General features: G+C 61.2%; 1 protein-coding gene across 2 annotated transcripts; it reads left to right on the top strand.

Annotated features, from left to right (window-relative positions):
- GATA5 (GATA binding protein 5) lies at positions 1-12437 on the top strand. 2 transcript variants are annotated; one of them, XM_514767.7, is made up of 7 exons: positions 1-84; positions 472-1015; positions 2436-2611; positions 9385-9510; positions 10015-10102; positions 10475-10599; positions 10943-12437. In XM_514767.7, the coding sequence occupies exons 2-7, from the start codon at positions 493-495 to the stop codon at positions 11096-11098; spliced, it is 1194 nt and encodes a 397-aa protein (XP_514767.4). In that variant the 5' UTR covers positions 1-84; positions 472-492; the 3' UTR covers positions 11099-12437. The 2 variants fall into 2 exon arrangements, with proteins under 2 accessions (XP_514767.4, XP_009435834.2); XM_009437559.3 differs by lacking the exon at positions 10015-10102.
- The last annotated feature ends 3591 nt before the right edge of the window (positions 12438-16028 follow it).

The following is a 16028-nucleotide window of genomic DNA, read 5'->3' as shown; positions in this document are numbered from 1 at the left end:
TCAGCGGCCCGGGCTTCCAGTCTTCGGCCCGCCGGTCGCCGACCCACCGCCACCGCCGTGCCCTGCCGCCCTCCCTGCCCGCTGGTGAGTGCTCCAGCCCGGGCTGCAGCCGCGCGCCCCTCCCCACCCGGCCCCTCCCAGCGCGGCGGGGCCCCGCTCTCCAGGCCCTGCGTCCTGCGGCCGCGCCAGGCCCGTCCTTCCCAGGCCCCCACCGAGCTCACCCCGGGGACCTCCGAAGCCCGGTCGGGGAGGAGGTGGGCTCGGCGTTGTGACTGCCCCGGGGATGACGCGCTGGCCTCTCCCATCCCCGCGGTTCCTCTCCCTCGGGTTCGGGGACCCGCCCCGCGAACGTCCCGGGCTGGGGACTGGGAAGCGCTGCCCGAAGCGGCGGCACCTGCCCGGCATAAGCTCGGGCGCTGGCGGAGGGCGCAGAGCTCCCGTGACCTCCACACCTGTCCCTCTTCCCTGCAGGTCAAGACCACGCCTGGGAGGATGTACCAGAGCCTGGCGCTGGCCGCGAGCCCCCGCCAGGCCGCCTACGCCGACTCGGGCTCCTTCCTGCACGCTCCGGGCGCTGGCTCTCCGATGTTTGTGCCGCCGGCGCGCGTCCCCTCGATGCTGTCCTACCTGTCCGGGTGTGAGCCGAGCCCGCAGCCCCCCGAGCTCGCTGCGCGCCCCGGCTGGGCGCGGACAGCCACCGCGGATTCGTCGGCCTTCGGCCCGGGCAGCCCGCACCCGCCAGCCGCGCACCCGCCCGGGGCCACCGCCTTCCCTTTCGCGCACAGCCCCTCGGAGCCCGGCAGCGGCGGCAGCGCGGGGGGCCGAGACGGCAGTGCCTACCAGGGCGCGCTGTTGCCTCGAGAACAGTTCGCGGCCCCGCTTGGGCGGCCGGTGGGGACCTCGTACTCCGCCACCTACCCGGCCTACGTGAGCCCCGACGTGGCCCAGTCCTGGACTGCCGGGCCCTTCGATGGCAGCGTCCTGCACGGCCTCCCAGGCCGCAGGCCCACCTTCGGTGAGTGCGGGGGCTCCACAGTCTCGGGGCCCAGGAGCGGCCGAATCCGGGTGCAAACCCGCACCCTGAGAAACGCTCCCTTCATCCTCCCCCACGGTCCGAGCCTCCCTGCCAGGAGCGACACCAGCAGCCCCGGGGCGAGACGAGTAAACCTGGGTAACACCCCGCACGGGAAACACCCATCCAGAATTCTGTTTTAACCTGTTAATGAGAAGGAACATCTATTTCCAAACAGCATTCCGGATTGTGCCAATGTGGAGCCTCAAAAGTCTTAATCGTTTTTGTTTTTGTTTTTGAAAAGTTTTGGAAACGATTTTTATAAAGCCCAAAACATCGGTTTATTTAAGTGGCCACATTCGTCTCGGTTCTAGGATGTTTACTGATTTTAATTTGAGACCTGGTTTCAGTCGCTTCCCGAGTATCAGTTTGGAGAATCGGATTCTCGGCCTGTGAGGGGAGCGGCTCTTCCCGGTTGCAGCGTAGTCACTTTCTGGCGAAGGCGGCGCCTCTGAGCTCCGCAGGGGCCCATCCCGTCCCTCCGGGACCTTGGAGGCCTCGACACCCAGCTCCGGAGCTGCCTTTGGGACCCCGCCGGCCCTTTGGCGCAGGAAGCGGGCGCAGCGGCATCCGCAGGACCCCTGGCCCCCGCCTCCCTGGACAGCCCCGCTGCTGGCGCCCACCCCCGGCGGGGCGATGATTGATCCCTGCCCCACCCCCACTCGGCGCCCGGGCCTCCCTCGCGCCGGCGCCGGGCCGGGCCTGGAGGGGACCAGGAAGACCTCCACCCCCAGCCGCACAGTGTGCGAAGCCCGGCCCCAGGGGGCTGTGAGGCGGGGCTGGCCTTCTAAAGGAAGGACACTGGTTGCGACCACAGCCAAGCTGACAGAAGGCACCTCCTCCACCCTCCCAACCCCCCACCCCTGTCATGGACCCGCTTTGCAGAACAGGAGGACAGCGGGGTTAGCGTTCCCAGGAGAGCCCAGGGGCGCCCAAGAGTGTCTGCCAGATAAAGCCCCTTCATCCCTCCCCTGCCAGTGTAGACACCACTTCATCCACCTCCCCCGCCAGTGTAGACACCCTGCTTTCTCAGCAGGTCAAACAGGCAGAGGCCAGTGCTGGCCCCTGGTCCCAGAGCCGGGAGTCCCAGGTGTCTGTCTTCAGGTTCTGTTTATTAACACCCCATCCTTGAAAAACCAACCCTAGCGAATTTTATCGTATGTGAATTAAAAATTTAAAAATAAGATTAAGTAAGCAAATAAATTTTAAAATAAAATACATTTAAGGCACAAAATTTGTGCCTTTAATTTATTCGTCTGACGAAAGCCGCCAGGCTCCTGGGGTGGGGAGGGTGCCGGCCCATGAGCTGGGGAGGATCCTGGGGAGGGGAGGGCCCGGGCCCACCAGCTGCCTGTCCCCTCAGTGTCCGACTTCTTGGAGGAGTTCCCGGGTGAGGGTCGTGAGTGTGTCAACTGCGGGGCACTGTCCACACCGCTGTGGCGCCGAGACGGCACCGGCCACTACCTGTGCAATGCCTGCGGCCTCTACCACAAGATGAACGGCGTCAACCGGCCGCTCGTTCGGCCTCAGAAGCGCCTGGTGAGTTCGGGCTGGGCAGAGGGGCGCCTGGGCGCAGCGCTCCCCCGAGGGGACCTCTTGCAATCCACCCAGGTGACACCAGAGCCCCTGGGGTAGGGGGTAGGGAGTGTCCCAAAAACAGCCTGGATGCCCGCCCCAGTGGGTCAGGTCAGGCCGGCTCAGGTCTTCTTTGAGAGCGCTCAGGGCAGGGCAGGGGATCCCAGTGGGGATGCCAGGGGCCACCAGCTCATAGCGCCCAGCCCTGGGAGCACTCTGGGGGCCAGGAGCCCAGGCTCTGGAGCAACGGTGTCAGCCAGGCTCAGCTGAGTGCTGGGTCCAAGAAGGGCTGCTGCCAGGAGCCAGGAGCTCAGCGCTACGAGTCGGTGGTGGCTGGCTGTGGCCTGGCCCTGTCTCAGAGGCCTCAAGGTGACCCTACCTGGGATGAGGCTTGAGGGAAGGTGGCTGCTGGATACTTGATTAAAGGGCCTTGAAATCTGAAATTGGAGAGTCTTTGGGTCTGTAGTCCCCTCAGGGAGCACTTTCTACCCATATTTCAGGGACCGCAGGGACACCAGGTTTATGCCTGTCCTCTGCCTCATGGGCTACACTTGTTTTCACTTTTGGTTCTTCCTGGCTTGTGGCTGAGCAGGGAGTGGGGGACTCCGGAGCCTGGACTTTTGCCCCAGGCAGGGCACAGTCCCCAGAGGCTGGAAGAGGCTGAAAGTTACTTTGTTCTATACGTTTCCCCAGGCAAACCTTTACTTTCGAGTAATTTTACAAATAAGGATTTGGGGTGTTGATGTCGTTTGCAAGTTATCTAAAATTGAGGAGGCCACAGTGGCCCCTGGGTCAGAAGGCTGAGCAAGGGTATGTTCCTGGGCACCAAGCCCTCCTCCGCTGGTGGTGTGGACTCCGTGCGGGGTCGATCAGCCAGCTCCCGCCGTCACCCTGGGTGGAGGCCAGCCCTCCTGCCGCTGTCCTGCCGGGTGGCTGTTCTAGGTGCCTGGATTCGCGCCCTGTGCTGGTGCAGCTCTGAACATCCCTCAGTTACAGGCTGAGGGGAAATCCTGGGGCCCTGGGCTGTGGGGGACCAGGACCTGAGCGTGAGAGGTCCCAGTGGAGCAGGTGGTGGGCAGGACCACAGGCCGGGGGCGGCCGTCACTTCTCTTCCTTGGAGCTGGCCTAGGGCCTGGGGCTCTGCAGGCCCAGCCTCCTCCCATGCCTGCCTCTCGGAGGGAAGGCTCCTGGGAGTCCGTCCCCCTCTTGGCTTGTGTGCTCCTGTGACTCTGCCTGTGCTCCCAGGTGTGCTGTTCCAGCCTGGCGTCCACGTGGCCCTCACTGAGGGGTTAACCACTGAGGTTAAGAAGGGGTTAGGGGCCAGGCACGGTGGCTCATACCTATAGTCCCAGAATTTTGGAAGGCTGAGGCAGGAGGATTGCTTAAGCTCAGGAGTTCGAGACCAGCCTGGGCAACATAGCAAGAACCCATCTCCACTAAAAATTAAAAAAAAAAAAAAAAAGAGATCAATCAGACATGGTAGCACACACCTGTGGTCCCAGCTACTCAGGAGGCTGAGGCAGGATGATCACTTGAGCCCAAGAGTTCAAGGGTATAGTAAGCTATGATCACACCAATGCACTCCAGCCTGGGCAACAGAGGGAGACTCTGTCTCTAAAAATAAATAAATTGGTCCTGTGCAATGGCTCATGCCTGTAATCCCAGCACTTTGGGAGGCTAAGGCAGGAGGATCACTTGAGCCCAGGAGTTCGAAACCAGCTTGGGCAACATAGGGAGACCAGGTCTCTACAAAAAATTTAAAAGTTAGCCAGTCACGATGGCACACACCCATGGTCCCAGCTACTTGAGAGGCTGAGGCAGGAGGATCTTTTGAGCTGAGAGGCTGAGGCTGCAATGAGCCGAGATGGCACCGCTGCACTCCAGCCTGGGCAACAGAGCAAGACCTCATCACAAAAAAAAAAAAAAAAAAAAAAATTGGAATTGAAATTAACTTCTCTTTAATTTAATTACATTTTAAGTTAAATTAAAATTTTTTTTTAAAAAAAGAGAAGTGGTAGGGAGCTCAGCCCAGCTCCCGTGAGACTGCAGCCCAGACCTCCCTTCACCCTCACCCATGCAAAGGGCTGCCCCTCCTCTGGCTGTATGCACGCTCCCCCTGCCAGGCCTTGAACTGAGCACCGGGACACTCTGGTGTCAGGAGGAGCTGCTAGGAGGGAGCCCCTCCTGCTGCCCTGCCCTGCCCTGGGTCTTCCAGCCGGGCAATACCTGTGTCCAGTTGGATCCCAGACTTCTGGGCTGGGGCATCTCGTAGACAGTTCCCCAGCTCTTTGAGCCTTTGTCTCCTCATCTGAGAAGTGGGGAGAGGAACTTGGAACCGTCCACGCCTTGCTGTAAAAATTAAATTAGCTGGTGTTGTGTGCTTGGGCCTTGGCTCTGAGGACGGGCTGATGGGGTCCCTTGGCGTGATGAGGCCTCCATTCCCTGGTCTGGGGTAGGCAGGGTGGGCTTTGGGGTGCCTCCTGGGGGAGGACCCTGTTTACTGTCCATCTTGCCAAGACCAGAGGCCTCGGAGGGTAGGGACCACCGTGCCCTCTCCCCATGGTCTGGCTCTGTGCTCGGACACGGTTGGGAGCTCTTGGGCCCCAAGCAGCCCACCCCCAAGAACACTGAAGCCTCGGCTGAAGCCTGGGGCCCGGCAGCCAAGGGCAGTGCGGACAGCAGACCTCCTAGCCCTGAGCCACCTCTGGCACCAGCTCCAGGAAGTAGCCCAGTGTTGCATGGAGCCAAGCGTCCCTTCCCGCTGAGCAAGCCTGGTCCTTACCTGGAGTCAGGCACCTAACACCCACCCAACCCCAGGGTTTCCTTCCTTCGAGCCCTTCACAGACCCACGTCCCCAAGTCAGTTTGTCCTCGGCCAGCAAGGGGCATGGGCACTTTATCAAGTGCTTACTACATCCCCCCTCCAGGAGGGGACCCGTTTGAATTTGGAGACATTCCAGCCACTCACCCGTCCCCAAGGCTCAGACTCTGTGGCACAGCAGCCTCTGGTTGTCCACGGCCCAGTCTTCCATCTCAGAGGAGGCTGCTGCACTGCGGGTCACTGTGACCTGCACCTTTACTCCAAAGTGTTTCCCGGCGTGTGCGCTTCATCCCTCCAAGCCAGGCTCGAACCTCCTTCCCTCTCCCGCCTTCCTTGAATTTCCGCCAGCACCGGCCCGGGCCCTGCCCTGCCCAGAGCCTGATTTATTTGGATGTCTCAGATGCACACAGAGCCTGGTGCTTAGAGCGGCTCTGCTGCGCACAAGGAGGCTTTGAAGTTTGACTTCTTTTGAAAAGAACCGACAAAAAAGAAAAACGAAATGCAGCCGGGAGAGAGGCCTGGGGGGCAGGGTGCTGAGTGTGGCCAGGCTGGGCTGCTTGTTGGGCAGTGAGGAGGGGACAGATGAAGGCATCGTCGCGGTATGGTGGCACAGGGAGCCCCGGTGCGGGCAAGCTGCTGGGAGCGTGTCCCCTAAGTACCTGGCCGAGGGGGGCGGTTCTGTCCACCCCGGGCCTCCCCAGTTTCCTCTGGTCCCGCAGCTCCTCTGAGCCTCAGTCTCCCACTCGTACAATAGCGATCTGGTAAAGATTTAGGAAAGGGTAGGTGGAGACGCACTTTGAAAAGTGTTGTGAGGACCATGTTTTTCCCATTGTCTTAATTTGATAGACATGAAACATGCTCACTGTGAAAACATTCAAGGTGGGTTCCAGGTGTTTCCCTGGCACTCGCAGGGGTGCGGGGTGAGGGGTGTGCCCGCTGCTGGGGGCTGTCCCAACCCACACACGTCGTGCGCGCCCCACCTTGTTTCTTTCCACAACCCGTGTCTCAGACGTGGCTCCGTCGGGGCGTGCTGGCAGCTGTGGGGGGACGTATGGAGTGTGCTCATGTGTGTGCACCCCTATCTGTGTGTGCTAAGGGGCGATGGCCGGTCCCAGACCCGAAGGTCCCTCTGGTTCAGGGAAGAGGACGGGCCTTGGGCCATGGATGCCCCTTAGTCTGAAGGCGGGGACTGCTGGGACACAAGGAGGGAGTCAGCAAATAAACTCAAGCCACACGCGGTTCCATGTGATTTCAGATAAACACAAATATTTTAGCATTCATGTCCCAAATACTGCAGGAGACAAAGGATTCATCATGTATCAGAAATTCACATTTACCTAGGCAGAAATTCACATTTACCTAGGCATGCTGGGTCAATCCGTCTGGCAGCCCTGGGGGAGATTTCTTTCCACTTCAGGAAGACAGACGGATGGGTGGGTGTCCGAGAGGTGGGAAGGAGACCATGCCTCATGCTGGACAGTGGCCTGAGGCCACCAAGAAAGCAGCCACAGCACCTGGCACCCGACGAGGATAGAAGAGAGGGAGGCTGGACCAAACTCAAATCCTGTCCAGTAACAGTAGCTGCTTCTAGACCCATCAGGGTGTGGCGGGGGGCATCCCAGGGAGAGACACCATCTGGGGGCCCTGGGTGACCCCAGTTGCTCCTGCACGAAGGGTGCCCACCATCCAGCCGGGGCCAGGCACCATCTCCCTCCCAGCTCTGCTGGGGCCTGGGCTGGGCCCTCCAGCATGAGCACAAGTCTCACCCCCAGCATCCCCCTAGAGAGACCACTGGAGACCCTGAGTGGCTGGATGCTGTTGGCCCAGGGTGGGAGAAATTGTCCTCCGCAGTCAGGCCAGGAGCTGCAAGCTGAGGCACCTCTCAAGCCTCCCCGGCCTCATTGGCCTGGCCCCCTCCTTTCCTTTCTGCCCCTTTGTCATGGAGCTCAGGGCAGGGTCCTGCCTGGAGACAGGAGGCCTGGCCCCAGATGAAGCAGGTGCAGCGTTCCCAGAGCCTTTGGCAACTGCCTGCAGCTGCGGCTGGGGGTCGAGGAGGCCTTGAGTTTGGGGGCTGGCTGGTGCTCAGGGCTGCAGGGAGGCCCCCACTCTCCCACTCAGGCCTTCGACAGGACGGCCTGTGCCCTTGGCAGCAGCCTGGGGGAAGGGTAGGCAGGAGATGGTCAGCAAGGCCGGCCCTCATCTGATCATAGAGGGCAGTAACAGATGGGGAAACCGAAGCAGGCTATAACAGACGGGGAAACCGAGGCTGGCTGTTTCTGCTCATGGCAGTAACAGACAGGGAAACCGAGGCAGGCTATAACAGACGGGGAAGCCGAGGCTGGCTGTGTCTGCTCATGGCAGTAACAGACAGGGAAACCGAGGCAGGCTATAACAGACGGGGAAGCCGAGGCTGGCTGTGTCTGCTCATGGCAGTAACAGATGGGGAAACCGAGGCAGGCTGTAACAGACGGGGAAGCCGAGGCTGGCTGTGTCTGCTCATAGAGGGCTGTAACAGATGGGGAAACCGAGGTGGGCTCTAACAGACAGGAAAACTGAGGCTGGCTGTGTCTGCTCACGTAAGTAACAGACACAGGCGGGGAAGCTGAGGCTGGCTGGGTCCACTCAGCCCTCGTCCAGGATGGATTCTTTTCCCCTAGTGTGGCTGGCTCACTTGTGCCTGCTCTCTGGCTCTGTCCTGGCTAGAGAATCTGGGGGCATGGCTTTGAGTGTGGGGGCCCCATTCTCATGGGCTGCGTCCTGTGCCTGAGGCACACTGATGGTCTGGCCCTGGCTGCCGCCGGGAGGGCAGGACAGAGCTCCTGCAGAGCCACCACTGTGATCCTGGCAAGAGAGGCCGGGGACCTGGACCAGGCAGGGGCTGTGCAACCTGAGGGAAGGGGACCGATGGGGTCAGGGTAGGGGCTGGGGGTAGAAACAGCAGCCCCCCAGGAGAACCAGGTCTGGGGACAAGTGGCTGGGAAGGGTGGTGCCACCAGCAGAGCTGTGCTCTGAGATTCGGGAAAGGGCTTCAAGTCTGAGGTGCCTCTGGGGCCCTGGGCTGGAGCTCCCGAGCTCCCAAACACCACCTCCCTCCAAGCACCAACTTGTGCGGCCAGTGGGAGAAAGGCTGGCTTGAGCTGGTGGGAGGCCCCTGGTCCACCTTCAACAGGGACTCCCCAGGCAGGCAGCTCAGAGCCTCCCAGGCCTCCCTCGGTTCAGATTCCTGAGCCCCAACTGAGCTCACGGACTGGGGCCCTGGAGCTTTGGGACCTCTGATTGGACCTGGGCCTGCCAGATTGGGGTCAGTCTCTACTGGGAGCCACGGGAAGGAGGGAGGCAATGTTGGAGCCTCTGGAAGGTTCCAGATGGGTCTAGTCTTGCTCCACCACCAGGCGCAGTGCACAACAATGGGGAGACATAGGCAGGTGGGACCCGGAGCCCTCAGCCTCTGTCCGGTGGGGCCCCCCGGCCTGGGAGGCGGGTGTCCAGGGGGACCACAGGCCCTGACGCTTGTTGTGTCCTGGCCTCCGGGGGACCCTGTGGCCTTGGAGTGCTGCTGCACTGCAGAACCATGGGGTCCAGGCGCAGCGTTGGTGCTAAAAGAGACAATAGGAAAACCATTGCCGTGTCTAGGTGCCTGGCCCCCACGGGCTCTGAACCCCACAACTGGCCTGTGGTGGGTCTGTTATCACCCCCTTTTTACTTGGGGGGAAACTGAGGCCCAGGAAGGTAAAGTTACCTTTCCCAGGGCTCAAGAGCGTGTCCAGGCAGAGCTGCCAGGCGAGGCCATTGCAGAGCTCACGACCTTCTCACCGGGTCCTGCGTGGCTGCAAGGCCGACCTGAGTCTCGCTTCCGTCCCCCTGCTCCAGCCGCGCACCCGGCCCGGGGCTCACTCCAGTCTCCCTCGCCCCCACAGTCCTCGTCCCGCCGCGCCGGCCTCTGCTGCACCAACTGCCACACGACCAACACCACGCTGTGGCGGCGGAACTCGGAGGGGGAGCCCGTGTGCAACGCCTGCGGCCTCTACATGAAGCTGCATGGGGTGAGTGTGGTCCCCGGGGCAGGGCGGGGAGGCCTCTGTCCAGCCTCCTAGCGAGCGCTGTCCGCACTCTCAGATCAAGAGGCTGGGGAGGAGCCGGCAGGATGGCTATTGTCCCCTGGGCTGTTGTACACACATGTCCCGGCCGGCCGACTGCAGCACCACCCCCAGGGGCCCGGGCTATTCCTGTTACACTCACGGCACAGACGCGCTGACTGAGGCTCACCACAGCCATTCGGCCTGGGCCAGACAAGGACACTGCTCCTGCCCTCTGGGCACCCCTGGTGCCTTCTGGCCCCTGGCAGCTCTGTCGGACGGGGGGATGGGAATCCAGCTCCATGGGCTCCCTCTCACCCAGCCCAGCCGGCAGCTGACTCACCAGGGCTGTGAGGACACAGCCAGCTCCAGGAGTGCCTGGCTCTGGGGGGCTGGAATGAGGGGGTGCTGTGCAAGGGGCCCGGGGTGAGCAGGGATGGGACCAGCCTCCACCCTCGCCACTCCTGCCAGGTGCCGCGGCCTCTGGCTATGAAGAAGGAAAGCATCCAGACACGGAAGCGGAAGCCAAAGACCATCGCCAAGGCCAGGGGCTCCTCAGGTGCGTGGCCAGGCCCTGCAGTCAGCCCCGCTCCTGCGGGGTGGCCTTCGGTGCCTCCAGTTCCGTCATGAGAGACCTGTGTGTTTGGTTCAAGCACAGTCCTCTGGAAGTCCAAATGCCCCCAGCTCTGCCCTGTGGTGACCTTGCTGGGGGGGGGGTGTGGGGTGCCAGGGTGGCGACAGCATGTGGGCAGCAGGGGCAGAGGTGGGGCCAAGGAAGCCACGCCCGGCCCCACCACCCACGCCTGCAGTGTGACTGTGAGGAGTCTCCAAACCTCTCTGGGCCGGGGCCAGAGGAGACCTGGCTACATGGCAGGAAGGGGAAGTGAGGCCACACCTGACCCCTCTGTAAACACCCCCTCTTCGCTTCCAGGATCCACAAGGAATGCCTCGGCCTCCCCATCTGCTGTCGCCAGCACTGACAGCTCAGCAGCCACTTCGAAAGCCAAGCCCAGCCTGGCGTCCCCAGTGTGCCCTGGGCCCAGCATGGCCCCCCAGGTAAGGGGGTGGGCTGGGGTGGGGTGCCCAGAGCTGGGGCCCCTGTGCTTCCTCGGCCAAGTCAGATCCCATCAGAGCCCCTCGGAGCCTCTTCCAGCAGGTGGGCAGGACACACCGGCCGCCTTCGGCCATCAGTATGGTGGCCCGTCCCCTAGAGCTGGCTCTGTGCCAGATGTGGGGGAAACCCCAGTGCCTCACGTGGGGTCCCCCATGCCATTCCAGGGCATCAGGGGGTCCCTAAGGGCAAATACCGGTCATGGGAGCTCCTAAGAGGCTGCAGCTTCCCCCAGCCCCCCACGCCCCACGCCCCACCCCGCATTCTCACGCTCTCCTGTCCCTGCAGGCCTCTGGCCAGGAGGATGACTCCCTTGCCCCCGGCCACTTGGAGTTCAAGTTCGAGCCTGAGGACTTTGCCTTCCCCTCCACGGCCCCGAGCCCCCAGGCTGGCCTCAGGGGGGCTCTGCGCCAAGAGGCCTGGTGTGCGCTGGCCTTGGCCTAGGTCCCCAGGCCAGCCCATGTCAGGGGAACAGCCCGGAACAGACCACCCACTGAGTCACCTCCGTGCCTGCTTTGCTCCAGCACAGCAGAGACCAGCAGGCCCCCCAACCCAGAGACTGGGTCTGCTGGAGTCTCCACACAGTGGTGGGGAGGCCTTCTGGACAGACGGCAGTCGGGCCCCAGAGCAAGAAGGCTGGTGAGGGAAGGGCTCAGCTTCCCACCCCACGTACAGCAAGGGACTCCCCAGGTGCGGCCCAAGGCTCCGGACCACACTGGCCCCCTGCGGCGGAGGCCAACGCAGGGCACCACCACCACCAACTTGAATTCCGTCATCAACGCTCACCGTCAATATGTTTACAAGTTGTAGCAGTTGGGGAAAAACAGTCAACCTCCCAGTGTAAAACCAAGATTCCCAGTGAAGCACCTGAGGCCAAGCAGGGGAGAGGAATGAGGGGAGCAGCTGGACATGGGCCTCCTGAGGCCTCGGGGCTGTCCTTCATTGCCCACATGGATAGACGGAGCTGTGGTGCAGAGAACTTTTCCCGCAACGGGTGCAGGACTGCCAGGGATCGGAGTGCGGGCGGCGCGTGGTGCCAGGATTCCGCCGAGGGGAAGCCGCTCACGTTGCAGTCATCACAGACTTACGCACTTGTTTGGACAGTTTTTCCAGAGGGGATGGGAAAGGGCCTTGTTCTAGCTGAATCTGTGTATCATGACCATTTCTGACAGGCAGAGTGAATTGTCTGGTAGCCCTGTCCTGACCCATCCAAGCGCTATTGGGGCTGGTGGTGACGTGGTCACATGTCCTGGCGTATCTGGGGCCACGCAGTTTAGTCTCTTGTCCCAGGAGAATTGTTAGTGACCCCTCTTTCTCTTGCAAGCCCCCTCCACACTGGGTTGGATGATACCTTAATGAGTGACGCTGGCGAGAGGCACCCTACCCGACGCAGCTGTGAATGGCCGGTGATGTATGTCAGGAGGCCACAGGGAGCGGAGGAGCGGGGCAGGCAGCCACAGTGCCCTGCGGGGAGCACATCCTCGCCTCCGTCCGGCTGCTGCCCTTCAACAACAAGCCCTGATTTTTCCAGCAATGCCAGAAACCTGGATTTTAACTCTTCCAATTTGATTCAAAAATATTTTTAACATTGTGAGCCAGCTAGACCCCCAGTGCACCACCCCATATTGAAAAACAGTTGTCTGGCATCAGCTTCAGGAGTGGGTCCGGTCATCCTGAAACTGTCCCTCCAGAGGTTCTTCCAGCCCCATTTCTATGCGATGTCATCTTTTCTAAAAGAGACAAATGAAGCCACAGGGAAAGTGAAATAAAGCCTTGAACCTCACTCACTCTCCCATCACCCATGGGGTCTCCCATCTCCCCCTGCCCATCACCCGGGGGGGTCTCCCATCTCCCCCTACCCATCACCCGGGGGTGCTCCCATCTCCCCCCGCCCATCACCCGTGGGGTCTCCCATCTCCCCCTGCCCATCACCCGGAGGGGTCTCCCATCTCCCCCCACCCATCACCCGGGGGTGCTCCCATCTCCCCCCGCCCATCACCCGTGGGGTCTCCCATCTCCCCCTGCCCATCACCCGGAGGGGTCTCCCATCTCCCCCCACCCATCACCCGTGGGGTCTCCCATCTCCCCCTGCCCATCACCCGTGGGGTCTCCAAGTCCTGCCCTGCCTGCTGGTCACCACCCTCCTAGCGATTTCCGGCTATCCTCTGCGTTCTGAAACATCCCCGGTCCCCTGCGTCCCCCCGCGTCCCCCCAGGTGCCCTCAAGGACATCTCCAGGCCCTGATGGTGCTCAGGACCACCAGCATCCCCCAGGTCCCCAGCGGCTGGGAGAGGGGTGCCGGGCAGGGCAGGTGTGAGGCTCGGCAGTGGCGCTCAACAGGCCTGGGGCCTGGCCCGGAGGTGCAGCAGAGGGGCTGGGCTGGTGAACGCCTCCATTCCCACAGGCTGGGTCCCTGCTCAGAACCTCCTCCTAGCCAAGCCCACCTCCTCCTGGAAGCCTTCCCTGTCTGCTCCCAACCTCCTGCATCCTATTAGGCACTGGGGTGGGGGCTGTGAGTAGCTCTAGTAACTTCCTCAGCCACCTGCCCCCCACTGGACCTGGCTCAAGAGAGAACTCAGGCAAGGCCCCTCATTCTAGCCCATGCAGTGGGAGCCATGCTGGGAGATTTTCAGCTCCGTGGGATCTGAGGTGGGCACGGGAGTCAGCATTTTAAACATGAACCCCTCAAACCTGCTGGGTGCCTGGGGGCCCACACTTTGAGAAACCCTGCACTATGATGGCTTCAGGGTCTGAATCCAGTTCAAGTTCCTGCCCTGCCCTGCTCATCTGGCCTGGGGATGGGGGACAGGGAAATGGGCTGGGGCAAGGTGGCACCTGTATCCCCATAAGGGTCACGTGGCATCTGGGCACCATTGGGGATCACTTGCTACTGTCCTGTTTCCAAACCCAGAAGCCTCAGGCTGCCTTCCCGGGTGCCCATGCACAATGAGGATACTGAGGCACAAGGGACTGAGGGTCGCCCCCTCAACCCAGCTCCTGCACATCTGCCTCAGGGCTCATGCTGGGCATTGGGTCCCTGAATGGGAAAATGGGTGACAGTGACCTCCCAGGCCTCACCAGTGGCAGTGACCTCCCAGGCCTCTCCAGGCCAGGCCACAGCTGGGGAAGGACAGTCTGTCCCCTTGCAGGTTGGACGGTTGCTGCCTCTACCACCTGAAGGGCTGACCTTGGGAATCCACGTCTCTATGGAAGGTAAGGCCAGCCCAGCCTGTTGTCAGCACCCCAGACCCTGGGTGAGGGGGTGAGGGGGCCACAGACCCAGAAGGAAGGAGGCCTGAGGACGGCCTGGGGGAGAAAGCGGGAAGCTGCAGAGCTGCCTGGGCTGAGGACCTGGAGCAGGAGGCAGCTGGTGACTGTCTGCGTCGTGGTTTTCACATCAGCGCCTCCCTATGCCTGCTGCTGGGTGGACACTGCGCAGCCTCATCCTCGCACTCCCCACTCCCAGGAAGCAGGCGTTGGTTTTCCTCTTCCCTGATGAGAAAAACCATGGCTCAGAGAGGTGACTCAAGGTGCCAGGGTCAGAGGGCACAGCACGGCGTCCCCAGACCACAGTGCTGGGTACAATGGAGCTGGCCACGTTGCTTCCGTTCCGGCCTCGGTTTCCCCACCTCTGCTGGGGAGGGGGTGCCACAAATCCGTGGCCATATCTGTAATCCATGCACTTGTGTAGAAGGCGGGTCCCTAGGAGGCCCCAGTATAGGGAGGTGGCACCAGGCACCAATCCCTACCTGGAGAGGCTTCCTGGAGGTGTTTGTGGGGGGCGTGCAGGACAGGCAGGGTCCCCATAGGTAGAGTGGAAGGAGTCCAAGTGCTGACCCGACTGTGGCCCTGGACACACCCCATCCATGAAGGGAGGTCCCCAAAGGGAACAGGGGGATTTGCCCATGGGAAAAGGGGAAGCAACCCTTTCCCTGTTTTTATTCCATTTTTAGGGATGTGTCCGGGATGACGGAGGCTGACAGCTCCACCTCTGGGCATGGTCACTGCTGCTAAATTTAAGCCTTTCTCCTCTTAGGGCGGAAGCCATGAGGACCAGAGCCTTAATATAGCCGCCAGGCGCCCTGCACTCTCCTTCCCACCAGCCCGCCCTGCGCTCTGCCCAGCCAGCCATAAACAACCAGACGAGCCGGAGGTTGGCAGGCAAAGTGGCCCGGCCCCTTATCAGAGCGACAAGACTAAAAGGAAAGTCACTTTACCTGCACTGCCTGGACCTGGGCATACTGACTTCCCATCACCTTTTGAACTAAAGCAGATGCCCAGGCAGCCTTCAGGAGGAGAGCGCCGCACCTGGAAATCCCCAAAGACCTTGCAGTGGCCCCTCCAGCCTGCAGAAAGTGTCCACCAAGCCCCTCGGTGCTCCGTCCTGGGCACCCTGGGGGAGGGAGAAGGCCCTGGTGAAGCCCCCAAACAGCATGGGCAGCATAGAAAAAGAAGAGAGACGCAGAGCCCCGTCAGCTGGGGCTTCCTGACCCAGAACCATTTATAGAGCCCTCCCGCTTCAAGCCCTTAATTTATTGCTTCATTCAGAGCAGAGCAGCAAGGCTGAAAGCATCCCAGGCCCTGAGCCTGCGGCCCTCGCTCCTCAAAGCAGGCCCGGAGGCTGGCACGTCCTCACTCTCCCACCATTCCTGGACCTGGCTGTGGCCAACCAACGGGGTGCTCCTTGACACCCGTAGGTGTGTCTTAGCCAAACACGGACACTGGATCCTGAGAGCCGCCCTGTACAGGCATAAACCCGACCGGGCATCTGAGTCCTGGGGACACACCACATCTCCACTGTGCTGGGACTGCAGCTTCCAGGGGTGGGCTCAGGGAGAGGGTCAGTCTCTCCTTTGCTGTTGCAAAAGACAGCTCATGGCTAAGTGAGCATGATGCCTCTAAGGTTTGTCTGAAACATGCAACGTGCTCATTAAGGAGGGAACATGGGAGGATCACTCGAGCCCAGGAGTTTGAGACCAGCCCGGGCAGCATAATGAGAGCCCATCTCTACAAAAAAGTATGAATAAATAAATAAATAATCCAGGTGTGGTGGCGTCCGCCTGTAGTCCCAGCTGCTCAGGAGTCTGAGGTGGGAGGATCACTCAAGCCCAGGAGTTTGAGATCAGCCTGGGCAGCATAGTGAGAGCCTGTCTCTACAAAAAATAATAATAATAAATAAATAAGTAAATAAATAAATAATCCAGGTGTGGTGGCGTCCGCCTGTAGTCCCAGCTGCTCAGGAGTCTGAGGTGGGAGGATCATGTGAGTCTAAGAGTTCAAGGCTGCAGTGAGGGCTGACTGCGCCACTGCACTCTAGCCTGGGTGATAGAACAAGACTCTGTCTCGAAAAAAAAAGAAAAGAAAAGGAACACTG

Source organism: Pan troglodytes, chromosome 21 (assembly GCF_028858775.2).
Source record: "Pan troglodytes isolate AG18354 chromosome 21, NHGRI_mPanTro3-v2.0_pri, whole genome shotgun sequence".
NCBI classification, from domain to species: Eukaryota; Metazoa; Chordata; class Mammalia; order Primates; family Hominidae; genus Pan; species Pan troglodytes.
Note: the sequence above shows the minus strand (reverse complement) of the source record. Positions and strands in the feature narration are given on the sequence as shown.